This window comes from Mesocricetus auratus, unplaced genomic scaffold (assembly GCF_017639785.1).
Source record: "Mesocricetus auratus isolate SY011 unplaced genomic scaffold, BCM_Maur_2.0 Super-Scaffold_100013, whole genome shotgun sequence".
Lineage (NCBI taxonomy): Eukaryota > Metazoa > Chordata > Mammalia > Rodentia > Cricetidae > Mesocricetus > Mesocricetus auratus.
In genome coordinates, this window is record NW_024429196.1 from 72,332,880 (window position 1) to 72,349,360 (window position 16,481).

At 44.6% G+C, this 16,481-nt stretch overlaps 1 protein-coding gene across 4 annotated transcripts in view; it reads right to left on the reverse strand.

The window, feature by feature from the left end:
- Positions 1-2,576: 2,576 nt before the first annotated feature.
- The window catches only part of Diras2 (DIRAS family GTPase 2), a 36,137-nt gene continuing 22,232 nt past the window's right edge, over positions 2,577-16,481 (reverse strand). For all 4 annotated transcript variants that reach the window (XM_013110677.3, XM_013110676.3, XM_040755977.1 and 1 more), the window contains one exon: positions 2,577-6,434. In XM_013110677.3, coding sequence (XP_012966131.1) covers positions 5,805-6,404 — 600 coding nt within the window. In that variant the 5' untranslated portion in view covers positions 6,405-6,434 and the 3' untranslated portion in view covers positions 2,577-5,804. The remainder of the gene's footprint in view (positions 6,435-16,481) is intronic.

The following is a 16,481-nucleotide window of genomic DNA, read 5'->3' on the forward strand; positions in this document are numbered from 1 at the left end:
TCATAGCTCAGCCAGAAAATCCCACTCCAGCTTTGGTCTCGCAGGTTTCTTCCACACAAACCTACTGTGGGCTTTCTGGGGAATGACACTCATTGCCCATTCCAGCTTCTGTTGATGATGATGCAGGGAAAGGGACCTTCAGGGAGTTCCTGTCCCTCATCTATGTCCACTGGTCCTAGCTAACCTAGCACCTGGGTCAAGAGGCTTTTTGAAACCAAGGAGTCTCCCCTGGTCCTAGGAGCAGGAGCCCACCACAGGCCATCTCCACAGAGAACTCGAAAGGAAGGCTTGCTTAATGGGAAGGTAAAAGGCAGTCTCAAGCTTCCTATATTTAGCCCTTCCTGAGAGCAGCTATTTCGGGCTATGTGTGAATGGAAGCGTGCAGCCTGGATTTGGAGCGTGGAAAGAAGCAGCAAAAATGTGACCTAAAAAAGGCAGACGCCAGCAGAGCAGTCCTGGAGCATGTGTTCGAGACGAGGCCTCGTCGAGTAGTGGGAAGCCCGGCACGCCTTGCAGACAGAAAAGGAAGGGGAGGCTTGGGTTCTGACAGTGGATGACTGTCAGGGAACCATCTCCAGCTTCAGCTTGGAGCAGCATTTTCTCCAGGGAACATTGCATATGGAGGGCTCACGCTGGGACATCACAATGCTAAATTATGTAACTATTTGTGGGCCTCACTCAATCCAAAGAGACTAATTTCTGACCATGCTTGATGGTTAAGGGGACTGGCAAATCACTGCACCCCAGCTCTGAGGTTGGTCTCTCTCTTCACCTGACAAAGTCTGCACTACCTCCAACAGAAAGCAACAGCCCTGCTCCAAAGACACTGTGAAGCTCATTTACTCACAGGTGATTACAAAAAAAGTCAGTTAAGAAGAGTCTTCTATTCTTTGGCTCTTCTGCGTAATTTAATTCCCTGCTTGGCTTAATTAAGCTCTAGTTAGTAAAAATTTTCCATTGAAACATTATATATATATTTTGATATATATATATATATATATATTCTTGATTTGTGAACCCAATTTAAGTTTTCTCTAATTAAATCACCAATGGTGCCTGGAGATGAGTAGTGTGAAAATAGATTCTCTTCATCATTATCACCTGGGGACACAGAGCTCCATGCTGTTGATATATATATATATATATATATATATATATATACATATATATGTGTGTGTGTGTGTGTGTGTCTTCTACTGATTAAGGCTGCAAGGACATCTCTTGCTGCTACAATGGGGTATTTCTGAGTCTCAAGACCTTTATGGCACTTCATCTGCTCAGGGAAGTCTTGTAAGTAGCAGCCAGTATATCCTTTCACTATGGGGGGACCAAGGGGTCCTGCTTGCTATGGTTATCTCAATAGATAGTAACAGCAGGATAACATAGCAATAATTATGAGATGGGGAGAAGGGTTGCAAAGCAGACAGGAATTGAAGGGAGTGGTGTGCAGACAACTTGGCCAGAAAGTTCTCAAAGGACTTCTGAAATAGTAAAGATTCTGTGGTCAAGTTTTGCACTACGGACCTTCCAATACCATGTAGCCCTCAACAGGGTTTTTGCTCGCTTCCACTGAAGGCTCATATGTGGCAAGTCAGCACCCAGAGTTTTGTGTATGTCATTAAATGAACCTCATACCCACCTTGCAGATTCTGTTAAGCCCCATTCTGCAGAACCACAGAGAATGTAAACTAACTGTTTTCAGTCAGGGGCAGTCAAAACTATCATGTCTGGCCTGTTTCCTGCCTTTTTTTTTAATGAGTTTTATTTCACAGTCTGTGAATGAAGAGAAGGCAGGAATCATGTCCAGGAGCAAATGCTAAGGGCTTGGTCCTCATTTAATTGTCTGAAGGGAGGGGTTGCCTTCCTTGTTTCATTCATGTCTTACCCCCTCCAAGGTCCGCTGCGGCCACTGGCAGAGCAGCTAGTCCAAAACATGCCAACCAGATCAACCGTTAAAATCAGAAGTAAGGGGCTGGGCAGATGATTCAGTCAGCAAAGCACAAAGACCAGAGTTCAGATCCTCAGACACCCACGTAAAAACCCAGGTGTGCATGGTGGAGCACAGAAATACATCTGTAAGCTCACTTCACAGCCCTCTGTGTCACCCTGTGAATGGTTTAATTATCTCTCTACTGTTAAAAGGAAGGTAAATTACATAATATATATACTTGGTCATTTCCTCCCATTGGGAACTCATAATTTTAAAGTTGAAAACATCAACTTTCTGGTTTTCTTTAAAGAGATACTGAGGCAGAAGGGATAGCTTACTTGTTAATATGGGTGCCGTGCAAAGATGGGACCCTGAATTTGTTTTAAGAAAAAAGTTGGGCCTGAGTAATAGAGAGGAGGAGACAGGATGATCCTTGGGGCTCCCTAGCTGCCTGGTGTGACTGACAATCCCCAAGTTCCAGTGATAGACACTGTCTCAAAAAACAAGGTGGTTAGCTTCTAAGCCAACACTTGAAGTTGGCCTCTGACCTCCACAGGCACACTTGCGCATGGGCACGCGCGCGCGCACACACACACACACACACACACACACACACACACACACAATGAAAATCCAAACCTCTTCATTTCACAGAGTGTCATAACTGAGCTTTATTGTAACTGGTTCCATGGGTTGGGACCATCATGGCAGCTAGGACCTTGTGTGAGGATCTTCACAACCATTGAGTATGTCAGACATAACACATGTCTGGAACTGGAATAGCAAGAGCCTGCTGTGCAAGCATGTGCCAGCATCTCACATGCCAGTGATCGCTGTTTTAGACTAGCTGCAGGTATTTGATTGACACAAGGTCTTTGTGGGCTACTGAATCCCAGGATGTGGCTTGTAGGAGTTTCACATGCCCCCTTGGCTATGGTATTTCCATACGCTTGTGTAGGAGCAACACTTTACAAACTTGGGACAGGGAGGAAGATCACAGCGCAATTTTAAAATATTTAATACATTTTTTGTTCTACAAAGAATGAATAGTTCTCAAATATTACAAATAGTGAAACATATGCTAGCATATGGATATATAGAGATAGATATATACAATTTACTACTTTATACTTCAAAAGTGCAGGAAGGTAAATTACATAATATATATAATTTTAGATCTAGTGGACAATTGGATATTGCTCTCTGTTGGACTTGATGCATTGGATGCGTGCCCATGGCTTGTCACTGAATGGAGAGGGAACCGGTAGGGATTAGGGAACTCATGGAGTCCCGTGCTTAACCCCAGAGTGCCATCTTCAAAGCAATATTTCAAGTTTTATAATGAGCTGGGGCTGGGTCAGAAGTTTCCAGTCCCATGTGCAACGTAGGGTGTTACCAAGACTCTCAGCTTTATGACTTGGAATGGGGCCAAAGCAAAGCTGAAAGCCATTGGCCCAATAGTGCTGCACCCTCAGCTCCTGAGTCAGAGGGGAGTTTACAAGGGGAGATGTTGAGATTGGTACCCAGTGCTCAGCACAATCTATAGAAAGTAATGTCAGAACAAAGCCCGGGGAGGAAGTCTTTACCAACTTCCCACCCTCTAAACTCACAGGCAGAACAGAAAGGAACAGTCACTGTGAAGCTGCAGGTTCTCGAGTGAATGAAGACTGAAATAGGTAGAAACTGGAAACTGACTTAAAGAGCTAAAAGCGTGCTGACATGTGGTCACTGCGAATAGAGAAGCTTGTAGTATCATTCCGTCTGAAGTCTGGTTGCCGTCAGTGGGAGAGGCAGGGTTTTACCAACTGCGAAGGGATCACCACATATATAGCCATGGAGTCATGGCCTTTCCTTCACTAATCCCACACCTACTTGGCAAGGTGATGCATTCTCTTTGAGAACAGAAGTAGAAAGAAATGGAGCAGCGAATCAAAGACATTCCAGAAAACTCCACGACTGACCTTCCTGTGGTAGGGAATGGCCTTTAGGAACATAAAGAGTCAATAGAAGAGGCTCAGAGCGGGTCTGGAATGTCACAAGTGCTCTGAGTTCATGGTTGACTCCCAGGCTTCCTCATTTCACAGTGCAGCTGCTCTCTCAGGTCCCCAAGGATTTTGTTCTAGAAGTCCACAGAAATGGTAAGATCACTGAGCCATATGGTTTTCTGAAGGATGTCCCCAACCCTTCAGCATATCACCAGGGTGAGCTACAAAGCAAAGTAGGCCAGGCCAGACAAGGAAACCAAATCACAGCGGTCTGAAGGAAGCGAAGGTGTTTGAACACGGTATGCTTTGGAGGCATAGATGGAGCCAGAGGCCTACCACATACACCAGCATTGGGAGGTCTGCACATGGCCATCAGCCGCTGTATAGGCCCTCGCAGTGCTACGGTTTCCTCTACCTGCTGACTGGGCAACAGTAAGATGGCTAAGAGAATGTCCAAATCAGCACCGGAGGCCAGCATGGGTTTGTCCTATCAGGTGAAACAGGAGCTCCTTCTCATTTGACTGTGGGAGGAAGAATTTTCAAGAACCAAACCCCAGCCAGACTCCAGGATGGCAGGCAAATTGGGTTAAGCTGAGGGCACTGTGCCCAGAAAAGAAAGAACAGGCTCTCTGTAGCTGCTGTGGCCTCTGGTGCCTCAAGCAGTGGCTGATTTGTTCTGAAGAATACAGGGTACACAGGGCCATTAGGAAAGAACTGGTTCTGGGGTGCACACCACACTGAGGGACTTAAGGACATTTAGCAAGGAACAGGGAAAGAATTTAATATTAATTAAATGCATTTTCTATCAATCTACTTCCAGAGTAGATAAATTGTTAAAAACACAGTGAATGATGTCTGTTTCAAAGTGTTCCATTAAGGTGCAGCATGTGGCATCTGCATGCTCATGTCGGTTAGAAAAATGGGTGTGCTTCTGGTTATTAGATGCTCTTGGTTGGCTGTTTCCCAGCTGGGTACACATGAAGTTATTTAAGACAAGAAAACCATCTTAGGGGTGGGGAAGGTGGGAGTCTAAAAAATACCTACTTTATTCACTTTTATTTAAAAATCTGAGGGCTGGGAGAAGTGGCATCCCTCGAAGGTCAAAAGAAAGAAAGTTCACGTTTCTAGGACCCTCAAAGTAACACACACACACACACACACACACACACACACACACACACACACACACACGGGCGTTATTGCGATGTTTGCATGATGTCACAATGTCCTGACTCAAAAACTGAAGACGTGCTGACAGCATCGTGCCATGAGTGGCCTTGATTGCATGTGACAGGCTGACACGGTGCTTGCAAGAAGACTTTGAGGAAATGAGGGGATCCCCTCATTGTGTGTCAGTAGGAACAGCTTGAGCATCGTTGGAGAGGGCTATGGTAATTAATCTTCAATCCCGCTAAAAATGCATCAACAGGAACCACTGGGGCTCACCGGTTAGACCCATGTGTTTTGGACCTCCTGGTGGCTGCCTGCTCCTCCCCCAAAGATGTTAGTGGCTTCTCAATGTAAGTGTCCTGGTGTGATTGGTACCAGTAGCTAGGGGCTAACCTGCTGTCACACAAACGCATCAGACTGTACTCTCGGTTTCTCCTGTATCCACAGCTCAAGAGTCCCCTTGTCTTCACATGACTCAATCCCACTCAGGACCGGCCTCGGTTTCCGGGGGTGCTGAGAGCATCGCAGATTCTGCGGCTCCCGAGGGGTGGGCTGGTGGGGTGGTATGGAACGCCTCTTGGGAACATTGCTGGGTGCATCACAGCCAAATGCAGTGTTTGACACATGGGCATCAGACATGCTGCCCTGACGACAGTGGGGTTCACAGGGGGAGGACGCGGGAGGCCCGAAGGGCAGCAGCTCCTCTGCAGGGCGGCCTCTCACATGACCACACACTTGCCCTTGAGCTTCTCCTTCCGCTTCTGCTGCTTGCTCTTCTTGCCATCGATCTGGAGGCTCACGGTCCTGCGCTTCTCCAGGTTGAGCAGTTCCTGAAAGAGTTCCTTGACATTGTGGTTGAGCTTGGCCGACGTCTCCATGAAAGCGCACTTCCACGTGCGTGCCAGGGCCTCGGCCTCACTGCTCTGCACCTCGCGATTGGGGCTCTCATCACACTTGTTCCCCACCAGCATGATGGGGATGCTCTCCACGTCCCCCTTGATCTCACAGATCTGCTCGTAGATGGGCTTGAGTTCCTCCAGGGACTGCCGGCTGGTGATGGAGTAGACCAGGATGAAGGCATGGCCTTTGGAGATGGACAGCCGCTGCATGGCAGGGAACTGGTGGCTCCCGGTAGTGTCGGTGATCTGCAGCGTGCATATGCTCTTGTCACAGCTGATCACCTGCCGGTAGGTGTCTTCCACAGTTGGGATGTAGCTCTCCCGGAAGGTCCCTTTCACAAACCTCAAAACGAGGGAGCTCTTGCCAACCCCACCTGCCCCAAACACAGCCACTCGGTAATCATTGCTCTGTTCCGGCATGTTGCTTCAGAACTACTGACCAGGAGGTACCTAGCAAAGAAGCAGACATTGAGAGAAGTCATTTGAAAATCCCCCGAAGCATAGTTTTGCCTGATTTTGTTAAGGATCATCAGGTGACAATGTTCGTGTTCACAATCCCCATCTAAAGACCATTCCGGATTCCATTTGTCTCCTTCCGCGCTTCAAAACCCAAACTCGCTGCTCAAGCCTGAGAACCCGAGTTCAGTTCTCCAGCCATCATACAAAAGTCAGACATAGTGGTATAGGTCTGTAAGCCCAGCACTGGGTTGGGCGGAGTGGAGACAAGCAGATCCATGAAGCTCACTGACCAGCTAGCCCAGCTGAATGTGTGAACACAAGGTTCAATGAGATACTGTCAAAACAAGGAAGGGAGGGAGGGAGGGAAGGAGGGAGGGAGGGAGGGAGGGAGGGAGGGAGGGAGAGATAGACAGGGAGAGACAGACAGAGAGAGAGAGAGAGAGAGAGAGAAGTTGGCCATGCTGCAGTTGACAGTCCCACACTCATGTGTATATGTCTAGTAAAGATTGGACTCAACAGATTGAAAAAAAAAGAAGACATGAAGTTGGAAACATGGAGTAGGGCAAGAACCAGAGGACTTGGGGTGGGGGAGACATGTAATTGAAATGCATTGTATTCATGTATGGAGTTCTCAAAGAATAAATTAATACTTAAGTGAGACAGCGAGTGAAAGAGGAAGATGCCTAATGTCAAACTCTGGTCATCACATGTATGCACACACATGTGCATATACACTCTAACACATGTGTGCATAAATATGTACATAATGCATACAACACACACACACACACACACACACCTGATCAACTTTCTTTCCAAATTCTGAGAGGAATAAATAGGCAAAAGGGAAGCTTTCAGTGTATGGTGTTAAGTATTCTTAGTGTTCCTATCAGCCCGTGTAATCCTCTTCCTCTTAGAGAAATTGGTGTCATTACAATTGTTGAATAGTGACCACACTGGAGTCAAGGGACCAGGATGCTATGTTCCCAACACCATATAGCATGAAGGGACATCATGGGCAAGCACAGACTGCCACAGGCAGGCCTGGTCACCTTGTCTTGGGTATCACTCAACTCACAGAAAAGACTGTGTCTTTTGGGTAGGAAGACTTAAACATTAACTAACAAGTTTGAATCAAGTTTAGTCATCATTAGCTAACAAGTTTAGTCATTGAATCTAAAACAAGAATATGCTTTATGTTATCAAAATCATAAATAATTGGCATTATGAATACAGGAATACAAGGTATACACTGTTACTAAGATTGCATCCAGTGACCTTTCCCTTCCTGGCAAGCATTACTCACTAGCATAAAAGATGTGTAAATGTTCTTTCTTTGGGGCTAGAGAAATGGCTCGCTGGTTAAAAGCACACTCTACTCTTGTGGAGTACCTGAGCTCTGTTCTCAGCACCTACGTCTAGCAGCTCCCAACTGCCTGTAACTCCAACTCCAGGTGATCTGACACCCTCTTCTTTACTCCATGGGCACCTGCAAATCACATGTGCATTCCAACACACAGACATATACACAGAGAATCAAAATCACATACTCAAAAATAAAATATTTTTAATGTACTTTCTCCATTTACAAATTATCAAATGCCTCCCGGTCCTTCTTAGACAAATAAAAGTGCACCACACACAAAAGCACAGAAAATTCATCTATGCCCACTTTTTTAAAAAGTAAAATTGACATAGACATGTGCATGTGCAGCATGGAGTCTATTGTATTGTGCAAACAGAATGCTAACTTTCCACTTTCGTAGTTTTTGAGTAACTAAGGAACAATAGCAAGCATTGCTGACTAAAATAATTTTCAGAATCCAGACAGTATTAACTGGAAGTAATCTAGGCAGGAAATGGTTCTGCACCACAGAACAGCAGGTCCAGCTCCCAGGCTTCCAGGGACACTCTTTTGACTTTGTCCTGCATGTTTGCTTACACACTAAGCTAGGTTTTCAATATTGCAGAATGTGCTGGAATGTACTTAACAACTGATTCGGATAAGTTGTCAGTTGTGGAATATACTGGAACTTACCAAACAACTGACTAAACATCAATGCTAAAAGAGAAAACAAGAAGATGCCAGGTCATTAATTAATGGAAGTCTGTTCAGGAGTTTGATTAAGTCTATTAGATATTCATGACATAACTAAGACGGATCTAGGCATGCAGCGTTATGACAAATTGTCCTGCCATTCAGATTGAAAAACAAATCTGAAATCTGATTTGAATGTCCCCTTTCAACCTCCGCGTGGGTGGCTCTGACTGCTGGGAAGGCTCTGTCCTCACTCACTCTTGTCTAGTATGATAACAATTTAGCTCTAGCTTGAATGGAAGGACCCCTCTATAGGGTAACATGCCATTAGATCAGGACCTTAATGTTGCCAAGAGTTCTTGGTCCACACCACAGGAGTTTGAAGACTCAGCTAACATGTAGTGCCTTGTGTTGCACTGACCCCATAATTCAACACTAAACACACTAGTATCCATGGCTACCTAAGTTTATCTGTCTAAAGAATTATCTGCTGTGAGAGTCCAGGAAGCCACTGTGTTTGCAAGGATCTGAGACAGGGTCTTGTCTGTCTCATGCAACTCAGACAGAATAGAGGACTCTAAAGTTTTTCAGTAAATAACAAGCATGTGCTCGATGAGGGAGAGGGTTCTGAAGGAGCTGATTGAAGGGTGGTCTGTGAGGAGCTGTTTTGCTCCTGCAGTGCTGAAGCATGAGCCAGAAGAGGAGCAGGAGTTGGGTACTCAGGGGTGTGGAGTTTGATGTACAGTTCAGTGGGAGAAAGGTCTGAGGCGATAACTCCATCTCCAGTTTCAATGGGAAGGGTTCCAACCTGAGTTGTAGATAATAGTGTTCCACCTAAAAAACATTTGTCTACCTCATATCATGCAACACCCCGTAGACACTGCAAACTTAGCATCTACCCATGAGCAGTTTGGGGTCCAAAAGCCCAAGAGTGGATTCAGTATGGCCCACACAGCACATGCTGTTCCATAGTTACAGGAAAAAGTAGGAGGACCCACTGGGCACGTGACTCTGTCTGGAGCCTAAGGAACATCGCATTGAGGACTGGGGTTGACCAGATGGCAAGTGGATGGAATGTTTGTCAGTCCCAAAGCAGGCCATATGGAAAGAAGAAAATGTAAGAAAAACAGGAAGTTTGTGTCCATTGGCACCTTGGGGCTGGTGTGAGGAACTGTGTGAATTCTAGCGATGTGAAAGAGGGAGCAGGAAGCCCTCAGATTTCTGGTGGAATTGAACAAGTGGAGCATCAAAAGGAAAATATCCTCAAAGTGGGCTCATTAAAAATTTTTTAAATCAATTGGTCTTCAGCTAAGATAACTACACAAATAGGTGGGAACACCGTAATTACTGAAACAGAAATAAAATGGAGACTAAATGACTGGCCTTATAAAAATAAAAAGACTATAAGGACTATGAAGGGCTTCTGCTCTCCTATGTGCCAACAGAGCAGATAATGTAGAGGAGATAAATTCAAATTGGAAAAACTGACTGAAAAAGAAACAAAAAACATGAATATCTCTCTAAGGTATTAAATCAATAGCTAGAAGCTACCCACAAAGAAAGCCCAGGTCTAGACAGCTTTTCCAGTGAGTTCCACAGCTGTTACAAACCAAACAGTATCAGATAATCAGAAATATTATCCTTATTCTTTCTTAAGTTTAATATTGTATGATCTTGATACAAAAAAATAGACATGTCACAAGAAAAATATATACCAGCATCTCGTTATGATAGACAGAAAAAAACCTTAACCAAAACTAAGCCCAAGATATATAAAGAGATTTTATAGAATAAGTAAGTGGGGTTATGCCAAAAAGGCAAGTTACTTTACACTTGAAACTTAAATAATATAATACTGGACAGCAAGATGACTTATCGGGTAAAGGATCATGTTGCTAACCCTGATGACCTAAGTTCAATTCCTGGGACCTACATGGTGGAAGGAGAAAACTGACTCCTGCCAAGGATTACCACCATGTATATGTCACAGCAAGCAATGCGTGCACACACACACACACACACACACACACACATGCTTGCTCAAACATACACATGCACACACATGCTCACACACACTCCCACATAAACACATACACACACACACACACACACACACACACCAGGAATAAAAGGGAAATTTCTCAGATAAAGGGTCCATTGTGAAAAACTCTGGCATCAAGGGTAGACACTCACACCCAGGGCTGCCTCCCTAGGAGACTTGCTCCTGCCGTTCCCAGCCTGTGTTCAGCACAGGAGATTTAAGCACAAGAATGAAACAAAAGCCTATGTCAGGCTCGTGTGTATCTTGTAAAGAGCTTCGTGTGGAACCTTTAAGGACCGGGGTCTGTGAGAAGTCTGGGGAGAGCTGAGGGTTTGCTCTCAAGGGAGACTTAGGGTCCACGGTCCCGCCCCTTTTCATTGTTACCCCTCACACATCCCACCCCGAAATATCACCAGGCTCAAAGCACAGGAAACTCCTAAAACTTGTGAGCCAGCATGAAGGTTTTTCTCTTCCCAAATTTATTATCTCCACTGTTTGTCATAGTGCTAGACAGCTGAGGGACAGGGACTGAAAGTGTACCTGTGGCTACCCTGGGATACAGTGGGTAGACACTGGGGGACGAGAAGCAATTGATCAGGTGTGGGTTCCCTTTACAACCGTGGAAATCCTCTACCACTAATGCTGGTGATGGGCCCAGTCCTAGAAATACACCAAAACCACTGAATCATACATTTTAATTAGGTGAATTATACCTCTGTAAAGTTGTTACTTAAGAGAGACACTGATAGAAACAGTAATCAGCTGTGTGTAATACAGTGTCTGCTGGGTCTAAAAATGGCTCCTAGACATGGAGAAGCAGAAATGAACCCTTTGTGAAACTAATACATGAAATACAACAGGCCAGGCTGTGTTCCTAATAGGCAGATAATGGGACCGACCTGAACACTCACAATAGAAGAGCCTGCTGTGAGAAGCCACATGCAGAGTAAATACATTCCGCCAGGAAGCGAAGAGCAAGAGAGAGTGCGCAGACCACAGCCTGATTAAACTTGACAGTTGCCTGCTGGGGACTCGGAAAGTGGAGCATCTTGACATGGGGGGTGGTGAAACCAACATTAACACTGTGCCATTATATAAGGTGGCTATCTAGATCATTCTCCATAACGTTTTTATTCGCTTAACGTTGGCATAGAATTGAAATCTGAAGTTTTAAAATGATTCAGAAAATTCTAGGGATTCCACAAGGATCTGCTGTCTGACTCTCGGGTTGAAGGCTAGTTGTGCAGAAGACTAGCTATGAAAGAGGGGAGGGTCAGTAGAGTGTGCAGAAGTGGTAGTTCAGTGAAGGCAGAGTCAGTCTCATCCAAGAGATACACAGGTACAACTGAATGGCAGACCAAGCCGGGGAATGAAGAAGTTGTGTTGGGAAGAGAACAGGAGTACTGATTACGGAAGAGACAGTCACAAACCAGACAAGGAATGTAGAGTTCCCTTTAAAGAAATGTAGCAGCTATGGTAAGGAGAGAGAAAGGTAGAGTTCCCTTTAAAGAAATGTAGCAGCTATGGAAAGGAGAAAGAAGAGTACAGTGTTGCATAGGCTTCAGAGTGGGAAACACTGTGTGCAGATTCAGTGTTGAATAAGCCATGAAGCACATCTGGGGGGGGGCAGGAGGCCCAGGAATTCAATATACAAGTTATAGGGTAGTTTTTCAGAGAAAGGGCTAGAGGGAGGGAGGGATGATAGGTAGATAGATAGGTAGATAGATGATAGATAGATAGATAGATAGATAGATAGATAGATAGATAGATAGATGATAGATACATAGATAGTTACATAGATAGATGATAGATACATAGATAGTTACATAGATAGATGATAGATACATAGATAGATGATAGATACATAGATACATAGATAGTTACATAGATAGATGATAGATACATAGATAGATGATAGATACATAGATACACAGATAGTTACATAGATAGATGATACATAGATAGACACATAGATACATAGATGCATAGACAGATGATACATAGATAGACACAGAGATAGATAGATGGTAGATAGACTGCAATATTTAAATTCTCTAGAACTATTTGCCATTTGTTTTAAACTTTGAAGTCAGTGTTCCATTCCTTGTCTTTGGGTTTTTTCCAGACCCTTTGGGTTTTGTTCATCCACCATGGACAGGATGTCACACAGGAGTAGACAACAGAATGGACCATCTGTGCAGGAAAAGACACCTGTTCCCATCACACTTTGCTGACTGAGGATTAATTTGCTGTTTGCAACATTTGGAATGATTTGGACTTTTTTCCCTAAATCATTTTCAGTTTCCAATTTTTAAAATTGATTTGTCTTCTCCCTTGAATACATTGTACATTTGGGGTAGACACATGATTGGTAAATCATTTTCAATGGTGCTGTGACTTTGATGTGATTTCAGTACCCCTCAGGTTTTGACTCTAGTGATGAGGACTTGAGAGGGTGAAAACTCATTATGGCTCTAGTGTTTACAGTGGGAATTTGAGAAATTGGTTCTGTGGAAATTAGGATGGCATCCCACAACTGAATCTTGTGGCTTTCTAAGAAGGACCGAAACCATGCCATGTGTGTGTATACACTATGCCCTGTACCATCTCAGGATGCTACCATCAAGAATGCTATCACTGGATGTGCCTCTCCATCATGCACATCGGGACCATAAAGTAGCCTGTCTCAGGTACTTCATTATAGTAACAAAAATTTTGGGAAATGCAGGTGGTATTCAAAAATGCATGTGTTCAAGTCCACTCACTTGATTGAATGTACACCTCCCACAGAATGACTTCTGTCTATCACGACTACACAGCAGGCTTCCACAGCTTCTGTACCCCCAGATCCAGCCAACCTCAGATCAAAGATGTCAGGAAACAAGACTGTCTCTATCTAATATGTATAGTGTACATATTCGTTCCTTTGTTATTGTCCCCTAAGCGGGACAGTGTGATTTATGCATAGTTGATATTATCTTGAGTGTACAGTCTGAAGTCTATGGGAAGGTTTGTGGCGGTCCCAGGCAAACAATCTACATTTTAGAAGAGGGGCTTCATCACCCTGAGATGCTGGTATTCTGGGGAGGGGTGTTTGCTAGGACACAAGGACATCAAAGATGAGGAGTTGAAACTAGAGGTAAATGAAGGAGCAGAGGAATTCAGTTCTTTATGACTTAGCATTTGGAAATGCCCAACAATTTGGTTTCCTTCCCTGCCGACAACATCCCCATACTAAGCTCAGAAGTTCTCATGTCTCCTCCAGGCACAGACACTTGTCCCTGCTAAGTGATCACCTTGCTCTCTCATGGTGTTTGACTGTCATTGTAACACCAAGCCATTATTCCCTTTCTGGTTTTGTTGTTCGAGTCAGGGTCTCACTATGTAGCCTTGGCTGGTCCAGAACACACTCTGTAGACCAGGCTGGTCTCAAACACTGCTTGCCGCTGCCTCCTGAGTACTAGCACTAAAGGCGCCCATGCCAAACTCATTGTTTTCTTTAAACATTTCTATAGAGTTGACATTTGAGAGCTGACCTGAACTATTCATAAAAGGCAAATAAAGGAGGTTGTAATTAATATTGCAACATGGGAAAGGCATGGTCTTAGAAGAAATTTTAAGACACATCTATAAATTTGCTGTGTAAGCCATACTTTGTTAGATTATAATATGTACAGAGAGAATCTTGTGTAGCCTACCTAGGCTGGTCCCAAACTCATAATCTTCCTGCCGCAGCCTTCCAAATGCTGGGATCTTAAGAAGGGGACTACAGGAAGGTGGGCCACCACACTTGCCTAACCCCAACGTATATTCTTTCATACATTTTTAAGAATCTTGATATAAATAATGACTTGTTTTGTGTTTCAGGTACCTTCCTAGATGACCATAAGACTCAATGCATTTGTCTGATGGGGGAAAACGTTTCCCTGTCATCTAAGACTCAAGCACGAAAGCCTTGTCTTTTTCCAAAGGGCAAACCCCTTTTGCTTGCTCTGTGTGTGGTAGAGATGCCTGTCTGGAAATGTTTGGGCAAGTGTTGAACAGGCAGACAGGACGGGAGGGTGATGGGTGCTCTTAGCAAGGGGCATGGTGCAGGAAAGAATGAAAGGAACAGAGGAGGAGGGGGACACCAGGAATGGAAGGAGTGGGGTCAATTGTTCTTGTGAGGCAAATAAGCTCACAGCTTAAGCTTGGCTGAAAGCAGAATGTCCAGAGCCTATGAAGGGCTTTTAGGATGTTGTCCAGACTGACCAGATCCTGGTTGCATTCCTGGGATCTTCTTTGTTTCTTTTCTTTCACGTGGGTAAGAGCAGTGAGCAAGGAAAACTACATAAACCATAACGCTTTCTCCTGGTCAAAAGACCGGTCATCAATGTTCAGTGCAGTATGCTGACCCCTGGGGGGAGGAACACTAAAGGACAGAAGCTCCTGGGGGCCAGGACTGTGCACATCTGGAACAAGGCAGTGATGCAATGCGGTGACGCTGGTCTGAGGGCCTCACTCACTGTCAGAAACAAGAGCACAAGGCTACTCATGCATACAAGATCAGGCCCATTTCTAGGCTTGCCAAATAAGATTCACCAAGTTGGTAAGTGACTGAAGGGGAGTTTTAAACTTTCTTGTCATTCTGTTTGTTGCTCATCTTTGACCTGGAACCAAATGCAAGGTCATGGAGAGTTCCCATGTGTCTTCTAAGAGTTCTATGGTTTTGTCTCTTAAAGCTGATCCACAATGAGCTAATTCTCACATAAGGTATCAGCTGAGTTTCAGGCTGCGTTCTCCTCCTTATGGGTATCCAGCTGTCCCACCATCATCTGTTCCATCCTCATTGTTCCCAGATTTTGCTATTGGTAGTGTGGGGCCCTTGTTAAAAATAAGTTCAAGATCTAACTCTAATGCACACACTGACTTAGAAGAGTCCATTCTATATGGAGAGATACCCTGCCCAGCCTAGACACAGGGGTGTGGGTGTGGAAAAGGGCCTTGGTCCTGCCTCAACAAGATGATGGGACAGACTTAGTAGACTTCCGAAGGGAGGTCTTAGACTCTCCAAGGAGCAGATGGGAGGTGGAGGGTTGGGGGGCGGGAGGACAGGAGGAGAGGAAGGAGGGGGAAACTGGGATTGGACTGTAAAAAAGTAATAAATTAATAAAAAAATTAAAAATTAATTTGGGGGCTATCGAGATAGCTCGGTGGTTAAAGTGCTGGTTGCTCTTTCAGAGGACCTGAGTTCAGTGACCAGCACTCATGTTGGACAGCTCACCTCCACCTTGAACTCCAGCTCCAGGGGATGTGATACTGTCTTCTGGACCCCATGGGCATGCATGCATACTCACATATAGACACACACATATACAAATAAAAAATCCAAAAATGTTACCCATATGACCCAACTGTAAACACGAGCCTGTGTTTCCGAATTCTCACTGCTGCCTCTTTGATCCCTAGGTCTCCACATATGCTAGCGCCACATTGCTTGGATTTTTGTAACCCTGAGACACATTTGTGAATGGGGTTATGAGTGCTCCAAGTTTTTTCTCCACCTTTTGAAGATTATTTCGAATCACTAAGACCCCTTCCCATGCCGAGTAAGTAGCTAAGTTAGGCTTCATTCGACCTCAGGGCAGCGAGGATGTGACTGCTTAGGTTAAGAGGGAATCTGGAGGAGAGGTGCCAACATACAATCTCAAAAGGACCAAGCACCATCAGTATGGAAAAAAAATGTCTGTGACCAAGCAAGCAAAAGATGGACAAAGCAAGACACCAACAAGGAATCTCCACGGATGTTTCCTTAATGCAGGTGAAGAGGGCCTAACACCAGTCGCTAACATGCAGAAAGCCCAAATCACAGTGAAGGGCTGCTTCTAACATTGAACAGGAAAATAACAAATGAGGGCTGAAGAGACGGCACAGCAGTTAAGAGTGTTTGTTGTTCTTCCAAAGGACATTAGTCAAGTTC